Below are 14,791 nucleotides of genomic sequence, written 5' to 3'. Positions count from 1 at the left end.
TACAATGCACCAAGGACTATGCTAGTCATTGGGAGGTCAAGATGAAAAGACATGATCTCTACTCTCAGTATGCTTTTGTGGGGAGAAAGACATGCAAGCAAAAAAATGCATGCAAAAATAAAATGTGCTTCAGCACTGTAATGGGGATGAACTCTGTTCAGTGATAGCTGTGTTGTTAAAAAATCTCAAGCTATCAAATTATATCACAGAAACACTTTTTTCAATGCAGAAAGGGGACTTGAGATTAGAGACCAAAATTTCAGACTTGCAATACCAAATGGTTTTTCTACACAGAATTCAACAATAAAGGTCCTGTAAGTATACAGCTAAACCTAAACATCTTAAAATATAATTTAGAACAATGTGTATAAAAGGGATTAAAGAATAGTTTAAAAACTTAATAGAAATGATACTGCTGGTGGTAACAGGAGAAACAAGCCTTGAAACCTGAAAAAACATTTCAAAGCACGAAGCTGTACAAATGTGAAACTACTGGGTCAAAAGCACTGCAGCTATTTTCCTATGAGGTACTAATAGTTTCTGGCTACAGCTGGTGTCCTAACTCTCCTATGAATGATGCAGGTCATTTTTGCCCTCTAGTTAATGAATAGTACAATGTTTAATATAAGATAAAAATGGTTCAAGCTGTAAGAAAAATGCCAAAACCTGTTCCCAGAAGGCAGAATGGAAACACAGAGGTCTTGGTTGAAGGATGAGGATGAAGGGAAGTAGAGAGAAAAAATAGTTGATAGGGAGGGATAGGGTATCCTGGGCAGGAGGAAGAGTCTATCCAAAGGCACGGAAGGATGTCTGAATATAACAGGCTCAAGAACTACAGGCAATTCAATAGTCTTTAAGGAGGGAAATGGCAAAAGGTGAGACTGTAGAGGAAAAGAGCCTAATGTGCTCTTCACAGGAGTGAGGATATAGTATCTTATATCTGTGGCTTCCAATCATCAGATCATTTAATTATCGCTTTTTTTTTAGAAATGTTCATGCTTAGACCACATCCCCCAGATATTCTGTTTTATAGTTAGAATTCCTAATGTAGTTTTTCCTTTTAGTTATTTGGCTATCCACTCCACTCCTTTAGTGCTCATTCAGAAAAACAGTACTGTACTATAAATATTGTCCTGTCCTTTTCACTTGTGTGGAATAATTAACAGAAGTACTTAATAGTCTATAATTTAACCACTGCCCTACTGGTAGTATGTTATTTACACTATTTAAACATGAACTTGTGCACATGTAGAAATATTTCTTTAGGCGGGATTCCTAGAACTACACTTGCTAAATCAAATTATACAAGCAAATTTATATGTTGGTAGGTATATGTTATAATTTTCTCAAACTTTCACTAACACTTGCTATTATCAATCTTTCCAATTTTGCCAACCTTAAGAGAGATGTCACATTGTGGTTTCATTTTGTAGTTTCCCAAGAACTGAACTGTCCTATCACTTTCATGTGTTTGCTGACCATCTGTATGTTTTTTCTGATGTTTACCTGTTTGTATAGTTTGCCCATTTTTAAAATAATGTGTATGTGTTTTGTTTCCTTTCCTAATGCATAATCTTGATTGTGAACTTCTCTAGTATGTGATGGTGAGCCATTTATAAGAATTCCAGGTAACAGATTGGTATTAGACCTGAATGTTGAAAAGTTCTCTCTGGAGGCAGGATGGAACACAGGTTAGAGAAAGACTAGAGAAAAGAGCTGAGTCCCTAAGTTAGAGACAATGGCAGTGGGACTAGAAGAAGAGAAGGCTATGTGATAAGCAGAATCAGCAGCAGTTAATGAGTATTCCTTTCTGCTTACAAAATGCTAGGTATACCATGGAAAATTCCTAAACAAAAACGCTCTCCTCCAGCGGGAGGTCTGTATCAGTTACAGCAAAAGCAACAATCCTTGAATGTCAAACCCGTATCTATACATGGAAGTAAATGTGATGCTGATAACGTCGTTTGACCTTTGGGGTGGAGGGTAGGTAACTGGTTACTGTGAGTCATGATACTCCGACTAAGTTAGTACTTGGTTCCAACCTCTGGGAACAAGCAAGTTGATCATTTGGGAAAAATAAACTATAGAATTTGGTTTATTGAAACATAACTGTGTTCCTAGAACACGCCTGACACATAGCAGACACTCAATAACTATTTAACAAATGAATTAAAAATAGTTCCAAAGAGCTGTACTTTTACCTCAGTCACCTGAAACAAACACTGCAGTATGTGTACCTGTACAAATTCAATAAATATTTAATAAATAGCCAACTAGATACAAATTATTGTATGGTACTCACATAAACATAAATGACACATCACTGACAAAACTCTAGAAAAGTCATTCACCAACCTTACCTGCTAACATTCTGTACTTTATGCCATGTCAGTTTTGACTCCAATTTTCTGTGTGCAAGAGCAATCACACGGAAGCCCTGTTTAGTGTAGTCCTCTAAAACTTTTTCAAAATCAACAGGTACTGTTTAAAAGGAAAACAATAAATGTCATTGTTAGAAGTGCTCATACAAGCCTATATAAATGCCAGAATTTTATTCAACGTCTGGCTGTCTCTTACCTGTTTCAGGTTTACAAAGACCGGCAATGACCTCAGGGGCTCCTTTCATGTAGGCATCCATTTTCTTATCCCCTAGCACCCTCGCAACCACACTCATACGTTGCAAAGCAGAAGAAAACGGGAACTGGCGAACAATTCCTATCTCATAAATAGCCTGCATCATTTCAAAAGACGCACAAAGCATTTATTATTCTTTAAGAATTAAAACAAATAAACTTAGATAACAAGTAAACACCGTTCACTTACTGGAAGTTCAAACAGCTCCTAAAAACAAAAGAGAATAAAGAAACAGTATAGATTAAATCCATTAACATACTCAAATTAAAAAAAAAAAACTATACATCCACAAAACATTATTCGGAAAACAGCAAGAAACTTCAATTATTTCAAAGTCAGTTTTCAAGATCAGCTTCTCCACCACCTCCCATTTTTAAAATGTATATTCTTGAATATTTTCAAAGTACTAAAATAAACTAAGGGGAACATGTTTTAAAATTCACCTAAAAATAAAGCCTCTCATATATTCTTTTTAGTAAATTCTAAAAATACAGGTGCAATTTAAAAGGATTAATCACCATGTCACCATGTATGTAAATTACAAGGCCCTAAGCTGCTCAATAAATAGGAAGGAAAAGTAATGGTACCGAAAAATAAATCTCAATATTTTACAAAGAATGCCTGCAACACTCCAGCTGTAGTTTCTAATAAACGCAGTTAAAAATTCCTATCTGCGTAAGGGTTAAATGACACGTGATTTCATCTTCTGGTTACATTTCAAAGTGCGAGTTAAATATGAGCATCCACAATATAACCTAGCTTAAAGTGATTTCACACCATTTCCTGATTTCCTGCAGGTGTAGATTCAGGAAGCAGTTGTTTTGGAGGACGAACCACAGTGGGCATAATTCGATTATGAAGCGCTGTTTCCTCTTCAGTTGCTTCTTCCAGAATCTGAAAGGAAAATATGCAACACATTGCTTCATAAAATTTAATGCACTAGTTCCATTTTTAAATGAAATATTATGGCTATTTTCAGCGAAGTTAAAAAAAACTTCGTGTCCAAGAAATAAACGAGCACTACTAAATCATTAATATAAATAAAACAGAATGTAAACAAAGCTAGTTAAATTCATGGGAGAGAAGAGGCAGAGGTTAGAAGTGGAGTAAATAAATAGAGAAAAATTTCTCTAATTTTGCTCCTACTGCTTGTTAGGCTCAGAAACTAGTTCTAAAAAAAAACTAGAAGGTTCTTACAATTCCAACATTTTCAGTTTACCATCCAAGGATTCCTTTCTAACAGGGTAAGAATCAAAAGTACATAGAGCTCAGATATGGTTAGTAGAAACACTAGGTCAAGAACACACTGAGGTCCAAAGATGTGAGTTAATTGTTTCAGCTTAAACATTTCTACATAGGATACCACTATCTTAACCCCTTAAAATTTATTTTAAAACTTTTTTTGTTGAAAACATTCAAACAAGAACTTGTATAAAAATACACATACACGAGAAACAAACTAATTTGATTCTATAAACTGGAGTAATCAATCAATGGGAAAATGATGGCGAAGGAAACTGTGTCTAATTAGCCAATTCTATACAATTCTAAGACACTCCTTAACGTTCCTGAAATTGGGATGTATCTTACATGACATCAATCATAACCAAAAGCAGTAGTGCCCACTTATGTGAAAACATTCCACTGATCCTTTCTGGTAAGATCAAAGCATCTAAGTCAACAAAACATGCTATTATACAAACTCATTTAACCTATTTTTTTAAATTCCACAAACAGAACACTAAAATCTGTTGAAAATCTATTCAGTTGGAGAGAGGCTTTACAGAACACCAATGATGAATCAGTCCTATTTTGCTTTACTCTCTGCAAATGAAGTGTGTCTCCTTAAATAAATTAAATTTGATAAGTATTTATCGTGGGCTTTCAGAAGATTGTAAAGCAGTTAAGCCTCCCTTTCAAAATGTCAACAAAACACACAAAAAAGAAATAAACCTATAAAAGTAAACAGAAAGGAAAGCAGGGAGACAGATAGATTTCCAATATGGAAACAAAAGGTAAACTGAAACATATTGATGAATTCAGCAATGAAGAAAACAGGAACCCAGAATAAACACAAGAGGAAATACAGAAGTGGGAACATTTGTCTTCAGCCAGAACTGCTGCGCTAAGCAAAAAAACAAAGACCAGAATGAGGGAGTCATCCACTAGACATATGGACTCCCTACCTAAAGGAAGGGCTGTACTATGAGAGTTAGCATTCCAGAGTAAAACCCTGCTTGTGCAAAAGCCTTGTGGGAGCGGGTGAGGAATTCAACCTGAAGATGAATTCTGCTTCTCGGAAACTGAAGAATGCTTGCCGATGAGACTCTACCCTTGACCCCCAACAAACTCTCCCTAGTCAGCCTTCTAGCCTCCCATTCAGGGGAGATGCTTCTCAAGAACACAATCTAACAGACACAAGCAAGGATAAAAATCTTACTGCAGCTACCCAGTTATTAAATCAGATCTTCATTCTTAAATAAGCAAGTATTAACAAGATGTACAGTGAAAACCAAAAGCATGAAGGATTCAGGGTAAGGGAAAAAAAAATACTGATCCAGAAAAAAATAAATCATTCAGAACCCAGAAGGAATCTTCTAAAAACAAACTATTATTGCATTTATAAAAAAAGAAATGAATGCTGTAAAATGGTAACACTAACAACCTGAGAACATAAGCAAGCACTCAGAAATTAAAATTATCAATGGCAAAATATATAGAAGGAACAAACAAATACAAGCCTCTCTGTGTGTGTGTGTGTGTGTGTAAGGACATAGGCAGTAGAAGATGGGGGGGGACAAAGAACATTGAAGACACATCACTACTCTACACTTTTTACCTGACCAACAAATTGTGCAGTTGAAGACCATCTTACTGACTCAGGCCAACTGCCCGAAGTTGCTGACAGCTGATTTCTCTTATAAACACACATAAAGCAGGGGCCTAAGCAGGTCATTGTCTATTGAAGGTGTTTAAGAAGTCAATTTAACTGAAACAGACATTTTTTTACACAATTTTAACAATCTCTCCAGTCATGCATCTTTAGAAATTACATAGTTCCTTTTATGGAACAAGATAGACTGTCATAAAAACAACCAGCAGAAACAATCCTCCTGGCAAGGTAATTTTTACTCTACGTATTTCCTAAAGTTACTTGTGCTTAAAAATACTGAACTTGGGCCGGCCCAGTGGCTCAGGTGGTTAGAGCTCCATGCTCCTAACTCCGAAGGCTGCAGGTTCGATTCCCACATGGGCCAGTGGGCTCTCAACCACAAGGTTGCCGGTTCAATTCCTCAAGTCTCGCAAGGGATGGTGGGCAGCGCCCCGTGCAACTAAGATTGAACATGGCACTTTGAGCTGAGCTGCCTCCTGAATGGCTCAGTTGGTTCGAGCGCAGGCTCTCAACCACAAGGTTGCCAGTTCGATTCTTCGACACCCGGAAGGGATGGTGGGCAGCGCCCCCTGCAACTAAAATTGAACACGGAACCTTGAGCTGAGCTGCTGCTGAGCTCCCGGCTGGCTCAGTTGGTTGGAATGCGTCCTCTCAACCACAAGGTTGCCGGTTCGACTCCCGCAAGGGATGGTGGGCTGCGCCCCCTGCAACTACAAAATGGCAACTAGACCTGGAGCTGAGCTGTGCTCTCCACAACTAAGACTGAAAGGACAACAACTTGACTTGGAAAAAAAAGGCCTGGAAGTACACACTGTTCCCCAATAAAGTCCTGTTAAAAAAAAAATTCCCCCCCCCCCAAAAATATTGAACTTACCCATCCAATGGCTTCAAACATTTTCAGATCAAGTGGATCACCAGAAAGCACTCCTTCAATTTTTGTGAGTGAATGACAAGTAGCCATACAAGCAACAAACTGAGATTTTACCAACATCTCATTGCAAACGTTTTCGTCTGGCAAAAGAAAACTACATAGAAAGTACACTGAATTAGATTCATAAATCCTAAGACTCAAGACAATATTCTAACAATATTCAGGTTTTATAATTTTTAAAAATAGAAATAAAATGTTTGCATTTTAAAATATTTTTAACCATAGTTTTAGGCATTCAAAAACATTTTCCTGCATTAAAATCATACATATTAAAATACAGCCTTAGCTCAGATTCTGAATAACTAGGCCAGATATAACACTATAGAAAATACGAGATACTAAATAATTAAAACTGCTGCTTATGGACATATGGCAGATTAGAATACATTAAAACTGTCTTACGAAAAGATAAAACGAATGTGTAGCACATAATCTTTTGAATGCAAAACTAAACTCATACGAAATAAAGGGAAATTTTCAACTGCCATAAATAGAGGGAAAGGAAAAGCAGTGGGGCCTGAACTTGAGCAGATGCTGTGACTACCTGGGGCAGAAGAAGGGAGGGAAACCATTTCAGTACCCTGACAACTTGGGTTTTAATACCCACACAGGAACAGGAGACAAAGTCCTGGCCACATACAAAGTGGCAACCTGAAATTAAGGGAATCCGTCTCATCCAAGATAGCCAGTGCTTGCTCTTCAAGAGCTTCAAAAAACAGTGTACCACTAAAATGTTCCCACAGGCCCAAAGGCCTAACTAAGAATAAGCTTATCTCTTTCCCCCCTGCCCAACGTTTAAGAAAATAATTACTATCTATATAGTATTTACTGTGCACTAGGCCGTGTTCTAAGAACTTTAAATACTGTATTTGACTCATCTCATCCTCACACCACAGAAAGGTGTTTTATTATTCCCACTTAAAGATGAGAAAACGGAAGCAGAGTGGTTAAGCAACTTGCCTAGGTTACGCAGCACAAAGGTGGCAGAGCAAGGACTCACACACGTCCAGTGTCAGGGCCTAAACTCTGAACCACTATGCCACTCAGGATGGGATTTGGGTTTGACTATATTCTACTGTCTGGTCCAAAAATCCCTCAGTTACGAAAGCAGTATTAAAATTTGTCTGGCAAAGTTGATACCACTCTTGGCCAAGCTCTTGGCCAAACTCCTGGCTAAGGAAAGTCAAAGCTCTCTAGAGAGGAACTCCCACAACATAGCCACAAAAGAGGGAGTCTCACAGAAAAATGCTGCTAAGAATGTGTTCATAATTTAAAAATGCACCAGGAAACAATTCTCACCAGTCAACAGACACAACAAAGACAGAATTAGAATCCCATAAATTTGATATAACAGAATGACAATCTGAAAGAATGCAAAAAAGGCATTTTTAAATTAAAGACTTAGAAAACAGAATACAACACCATGGAGTTGGGGGAGACGGGGAGAGGCAGATTTGGAAAGGACCAAATGAAATTTCTTGTCCAACATATGGTTAGGATTCCCAGATGGAGAAAAAAGAAAGAATGGGGGAAAGGCCATAATGGAACAGAAAGAGGCTAAAAATTTCCAGAATTTATGAAAAGCATGTATCCTTGGAATCAAGAAGCAAAATGAGTCCTATACAAACAAGTAAAAAGATCATGGTGAAACTGCAGAAATCAAGGATAAAGAATATTTTTAAAACAACAAAGTTGAAAAGAGATTATTAAAGAGATTAAGTAAAACTCAACAGCAATAACAAAAGTAATCAGGAGAACCAGAATTAACACCTTCAAAGTGCAGAGAGAACACAACTGTCAACCCAGATATCTATATAGACCATCATTCAAGAGTGATACTGAAACAAAGAATTAGTAATGAATGTAGTTATAGATGACAATTTAATCCAGAGGAACAGGATACAAAAAGCAATGGTTAGCAAAGATATTCATAAAACCTAGGTAAATCTTTGCATGCATTGTAGAAAACCATAATAATCACCAAGTATTATGTAACAAATATATATAAGAAGGGAGGGGAATAATCAAAGTAAAAGTATTCTGCAGTCCATGGGGGGGTTTGGGGGCAGGGAGGGTTAAAAACCAATAAAGAAATCCATGAACTTTAGACACTAAATATGAATATTAATAATTTAAGAACAAGTAGTAAATAAAAGATTAGGATGTATAAATTCTGAGAAAAAGTGAGAGAGAAATATAAGGAAATGGGTGAATATATCTGAAATTAGAATAAATGTGCACACAATGGCACAGAAATATTGAGAAGAGATGGAAAAGAAGATACATAAGGCAAACATTGGGCAAAGGAAAGCTGGCATGTAACTACATAAAAACATTAGATGAAACAGAATTTAAGGCAAGATGCATTATCAGGGGTAAATAAGGCTGCAATGTGACAACCTATTTACTAAGATGTAACAACTCTGAAATTATATGAACCAAACAATAGTCTCTTAAATTATATAAACCAAATTCCCACAGATTTTTGTTGTTGTTATTTCTCTTTTTTTTCTCCCCACAGACTTTGACAGGAAAAAAACATGACAAACACAACCATGGTAACAAAACATATAAGCATCAAAGGACAACAGACACAAACTAAAAAGAGACAAAGACTGGTGGAATATTTTTGCAACGCAAAAGAAAAAGACTACCACTCAGAAAATACAAAGGACTTCTAACAAATGAGTAAGACAAAGAGTAACAACACAATAGAAAAAGTAGCCTATAAAATGACAGTGCACAGAAGAATGCTAAATGACTCTCCTTCCAAAAGTGTGAAAATATGCTCAGCTTTGTAAATGAGGAGGAAACTACAAATAGAGCCACAATGAAATACCATTTCGTATCTATCCGTCTGGCAAAAATGAGAAGTCTGAGCAGGATGTTGGCAAAGATGTGGAGCATCAGGTATCTCACGTACGAGGCCGAGGGAGCACCATCACTTAGAGAGCAACCAGGCCATGCTTACTAAAGCTATGGCCATGCCTGTGCCATGGAACCCAGCACTGATATTTCCGGGAAGTGAGTTTACTGCAACTCAACCACATGCACACAGGGAGTTGTGTATGAGAATTCTCATTGTAGCATTGTTTGTGAAAGTGGAAGGGTAAGGGGAGAAAAACATGAAACTGTTCTTTACAAGAACAGATATTAAGGTTTAATCATATAAATGATTAAATACTAAACAACTAAGGTTAATAAATTAGATCTATACATATCAACACTGATAAATCTTGAAAAACAATATAAGAGGCACGAACGTGTACAGGATATCAATTGTGTGTATTTGTTTATACATAGATCTTGTTTATAGATACGTATGTATGTAGTGAAAATAAAAAACCATGCAAAGATAATAACAGAACACAACTTCAGAAAGATGGTAGGGATGGAAAGGGATTAGATTAAAACTTTAGCAGTATCTGCAATATTTTAAATCTTTTAAATGCTCTGAAGCAAATATGACAAAATGTCAATAGTTTAATCCTGGTGGTGGGTACACAGCTGTCTGACATATTACTTTCTCTATGTTTGAATGTTTCATATATTAAAATATTTATTAAATATTAACTAATAAATGATCAAGTCTAACTAATATTTACCATGTATTTTCCACTCGTTGAATCCCCCAAAGATCTAAACCATCTTCAGTAAGAGTTCCAGTCTAAAAGAAAGCACACATACAAAATACGGATAATGCCTCCAAAAATAAAAATCATGAAAAGCTATGCTACATATGTACAATGGAGTACTACACAGCTGTTAAAAAGGAAATGAGTAAGATCTCTATATACTAACAGAGAATAATTTCCAGGACAAATAGTTAAAGTGGGGAAAAGGGTGCAGAACACTCCTTACTATGTATGGTTTCTCTATGTAAGGTGGGGAGCATATGTGTAGATCTGTACATTTACGTGCTTATGTTATTTTAAAAAAACAAAACAGTGGACCAATGCACCAATTAATCTATCAATCAATAAAGAATGCCTACATAGCGGGGAGAGATTAGGGCATAGGGAGCCAAAAAGGGGAAGAGGAACAAGTTAAATGACATCAGGAGGAAGCAATCAGCCAAATGCTTAGCCTATTCTGTTAAAAACACGAAAGATCAGATAGCTTTACTACTACTACTCTAAGGCATAACTCGGGATATAATTGATTAGACAACGGGGCAGATAAAACAATACCCCAACTATGAAACACTGAAAAAAAATGAGACGAAATGAGACAAAAAAGATTCATGTGCCAAGTAAGCTGAAAAAGAGGAAAATGAGAAGAACATTAAAGAACTGGTTGATACAGAATATAGAAAACCTTAATCTAAATACTTAAAAGCCACAAGGTAACCTTTAAGAATGATTATGAAACTGAACCAACCTTGTCAAAGCAAACAAGATTCAGCTGCCCACAGATATTTATCCTTTGGGGACTGATACAGAAAATACCAATTTTTTTCAGTCTTCTTTGAGCATACACAATGCCAGCAGTCATTGCAGCAGGAAGTGCAGGTGGCACAGTAATTGTAATGATATCAAGAGACTCGATAATTATTACCCCAACTTCTACCTACAATTCACAGCAAAATAAATGTCAGACCCAAATATTTACTAATCTGAGTATTTATTTAGTAAAAAAATCTATAAACCATTTTCAATTTTATATATAATAACTGTGTATGTATACATCCATTAGCCCTTTATCATTTCTTCCCTTTAGAGATTCTGCACAATAGAAAGCTCAATAAACTGTCAATGGAATGACAGCTGTTTTAAAAGGAAACTCATTTTAATAGCTCTACATACTTCACTCACTACACACTTCCAAGTCCAACAAACATGTGTCAGAGACTGACTCTTACTATAAGCACTGTCCTGTGCCAGACTCTACAGGGGATAATAGTAAAGAGAAATTTGACAAGGTTCCTTAGTAATACTGTCAAGTAAGTAATTGCAAATAATTTTAATGCAATACATCCCAAAGGTAAGCTTTTGATATGTGGTTACCACTCTTTTTTTTAAGTCACAAGATAGTAAGTAAAACACCATCTAAACCAGAGCCATCCTAAAGAACTTCCTGCTCTGATGGAAATGTTCTGTATCTGTACTTTCTAATAAAATAGCTACTTGTTTCATATGGCTTTTTAAAGTTAAATTAATTTAAATTAGAATTTTAGTTCTTCAGTCTCACAAATCCTCAGTAGTCACATGTGATAATTAAGGATCAAACACTACTAAGAGTCCCATGTGCATACCTCATTTAAAATGCTATTGATAATAGTGTAGATAAACCCAATGCCAGCCACCGCCACAAGACACAGAAGAAACAAGTAGGCATCTCTGTAGAGTTTAAAATCAGTTGGTTTGGGATACAATATGGAACGGACAAGCTGTCCTTTAGAAGTACTAAATCCTTTAAAAGAAAATTAAAGAAGAAAATGACTATATTTTTATAAAAAATGAGAATTATCTCCCAAAACAAAATGTCTTTTTAAACATTCAGCAGGCATCAAATATGCTATACCATGCAAGAAGAGATTAAATGTTTTCTACCTGTTCTAACTACTATGGCTTTGACAAGTTCTCCAGTGTAGAAACGAGTTTGAATAACAGTAGTCCCACAAAACAAAGTGTGCCGCTTATGTATTTCTGGACTATATAATTCATCTCCCATTCCTTTTATGTCCACTGAAGGATTTGGCAAATTAGTCTTTGTCACTGGAACACTTTCTCCTAAAAAAAAAAAAAAAAAAAAAAATGAAAGCAGAGAAATATCAGTGTCAAACACATAAACCTTGAATTATTAAATACCCTAAATGTTATCATACTGTTTAGAATACCTATTAAAATAAAGTTCTCATATGTGGATAACATAGTTTATTCGATGAGCTTTTTGTCTACCAATTTCCTTGCCCAAAAATATCAAATCTTATCCCCACAGTAGTTCCTGAAAGTGATTTGTGATTCAAAGGTAATCATTTTGAAATGACTGTGTCCTTTCGAATAAGGAAACCAGGTTAAGATGCCATAGCCCAGCACCTGTTCTCCTACCCCTAAGAACTGAATTGGAAAGCACTCTGAAACGTCAAGCACACAAAGAGATGTGAAGACCTACTCCTGACCCCACTACACACACACGCACACACTTTCAGGAGTAAGAAAGAAAAAAGGCATCTGGAGAAGAGAGAAGAGAAAGTGTATAGTAGTTCTGTTAGTAACAAACAACCAAATTCTTTTTAATGCTGAAATTTAATTCTCTGCAGCATTCACACTTCTCACTTCAAAGCTCACAGATGTGTGGGGATATTTATATGTGTGAGTGTGTTTTAAGACAAATTCTTAACAGTAGGAAAACATACATATCATATAGGAATCACTTTCTTACCAGATTATAGCAATAAAAAAAAATTCATGTGATAAAAAATATATCAAGCTCTATCTTCAAATTGTGAATTTCCAAAGAGAAGTCATTTTAAAGTCTACTTCTCTCCAGTTTAAGAAAAATATAAAGTCTTTATTCCCATTTTTTACACATCAAATAGAGGTAAATATGTTGCATTCTCTATGGACTACGCGCAGGGGCGTCAAACCTGCAGCCCGCGCCGCGCGTGATCCATTGTTAATTGGCCCACAGCAAATTCCAAAAATATATTTAGTTTACTTAAATAAACCAGGTGAGGTGGTACTTCACCTCGAGTGAGTGGCCCAGCTGTTGGTGTAGTTTACCGCATATGGCCCTTGGTGAAAAACACTGAAAAAAGTTTTGACACCCCTGGGCTACGGACTTCTTTCCTCTTGCCTTACTATAAAGCATTTCTTCATGTCAAGAAGAGTGGCTAGGAGCACGCCAAGAAATGTACCATAGCTAACACCAGCACAGTGATTTAGTTCCGCAACTGAGTATAACGCAGAATTTGGTGCCCTCAGAATTAAAAAAAAAACAAAACTTCAATACCATCCTATTCACGGGACATTCATAAGGATACAAATGGCACAGCTAATTTTGAAATAGCTTAATCAGTAACTACTTAATCCTAATATCATTATAAACAACTCATCTGATTTTTACTCATTTTGTTTAGTTTACCTGTTAACATGCTTTCATTCACAATGCAAGTACCATTAATAAGTACTGCATCACAAGGCATGACTGTCCCATTTAATGGAATGACCATGATATCTCCCGGCACAAGGTCTGTAGAAAAGATCTCTTCTATTTCTGGATTTAAAGAAAGAAAAGTCTGAAATGCATATTCTTTAAATTGGAATAAAAATAAGCAAACAAAAGATCTATACAAAGGTCACTTAATCTATATTACTATAATGGAGTTAAATAAGAAAATTCCAATAAATGAAGAATTTCAACAAATAAGATTATTATTCCTTCGGCCAACAAGGCGTGGTGTTTGAGTGTGTCGGCTAGCTTGAGCCCTGATAGGATTGCCAACTGTGCACGGGTGACGCCGAGCCTCCTCTGACGACACAGTGAATGGGCTCCCATATTCATTACAACACCCAATGATCCAGTTTAGCTAACAGCCCTCTGAGAAAATAGTGAGTCGTCATGAGAACCTCTTTAATGTGTAAATAAACAGGTTTATATGATCCCTTGGAAACAGAAGAAAGCAACAAGAATTTTAGCATTATTTCTTTTTTAACAGCATTCTTCTTCTCACTGCCATTATTTATAAGCTATAAAGTCTCATTGCCTTCTCAATATTCCTAAAATAGTCTTAACAATATTTTAGATATTATTTTAAATAAATTTATAAATAAAATTGTGATATTTTATCTAGTTCATTATTTCTTTAGAACTTTGTGTACTATATTCAAGCTAGCTAAACACTTTTAAAAGATCTTCCCAAGTTAAAGATTTTTCTTTAGGATTGTGTTATATTTGGGCATTCTCTCCCTTTGTTTATTTTTCCTACGTAGGCTTCATACCATGCTCAAAAGAGTTACACTAGTTTATAAACAAAGATGAGTGAGGAGAAAATTATGGTTTGTGACACTAGTCTATAGGACAAACACTCTCCTTTCTAAAACATGAAGAACTAGTTCACTAAGCTATGAGGAAAATAATTCTAATGATATTTAGCACATAGCAGGTACAATAATCTTCATTTTAAAATAAGATCCCTGCTTTAAAAACATTACTCTTTTAAAGCTGTTAACGCCACTTTAAATTCTATTCCTCTTAGGTGTATCAAGAAGCAAACTATCAATGACCTGTTAGAGTACACATAGGAGGTGAGGAAGGCAGAAGTTGAATGGTACGTGTCCTGGCCTCCCCCATGTCTTCAGCAGCAGCACAGTGGGAAGAGGAGGAACAAT

At 36.0% G+C, this 14,791-nt stretch overlaps 1 protein-coding gene across 2 annotated transcripts in view; it reads right to left on the bottom strand.

The window, feature by feature from the left end:
• The window catches only part of ATP13A3 (ATPase 13A3), a 62,814-nt gene that overhangs the window by 31,458 nt on the left and 16,565 nt on the right, over positions 1-14,791 (bottom strand). For both annotated transcript variants that reach the window (XM_081075273.1, XM_081075274.1), the window contains exons 11-20: positions 13,545-13,676; positions 12,011-12,190; positions 11,713-11,870; positions 10,839-11,027; positions 10,064-10,125; positions 6,402-6,552; positions 3,412-3,528; positions 2,824-2,841; positions 2,578-2,731; positions 2,361-2,481 (exon numbers count right to left, since the gene is read on the bottom strand). In XM_081075273.1, the coding sequence (XP_080931399.1) occupies positions 2,361-2,481; positions 2,578-2,731; positions 2,824-2,841; positions 3,412-3,528; positions 6,402-6,552; positions 10,064-10,125; positions 10,839-11,027; positions 11,713-11,870; positions 12,011-12,190; positions 13,545-13,676 (1,282 nt within the window). The remainder of the gene's footprint in view (positions 1-2,360; positions 2,482-2,577; positions 2,732-2,823; positions 2,842-3,411; positions 3,529-6,401; positions 6,553-10,063; positions 10,126-10,838; positions 11,028-11,712; positions 11,871-12,010; positions 12,191-13,544; positions 13,677-14,791) is intronic.

The sequence above is a fragment of the Rhinolophus hipposideros genome (assembly GCF_964194185.1).
Source record: "Rhinolophus hipposideros genome assembly, chromosome: 2".
Lineage (NCBI taxonomy): Eukaryota > Metazoa > Chordata > Mammalia > Chiroptera > Rhinolophidae > Rhinolophus > Rhinolophus hipposideros.
The sequence above is the reverse complement of the archived record's forward strand: the minus strand, read 5'-3'. Positions and strand labels throughout refer to the sequence as shown.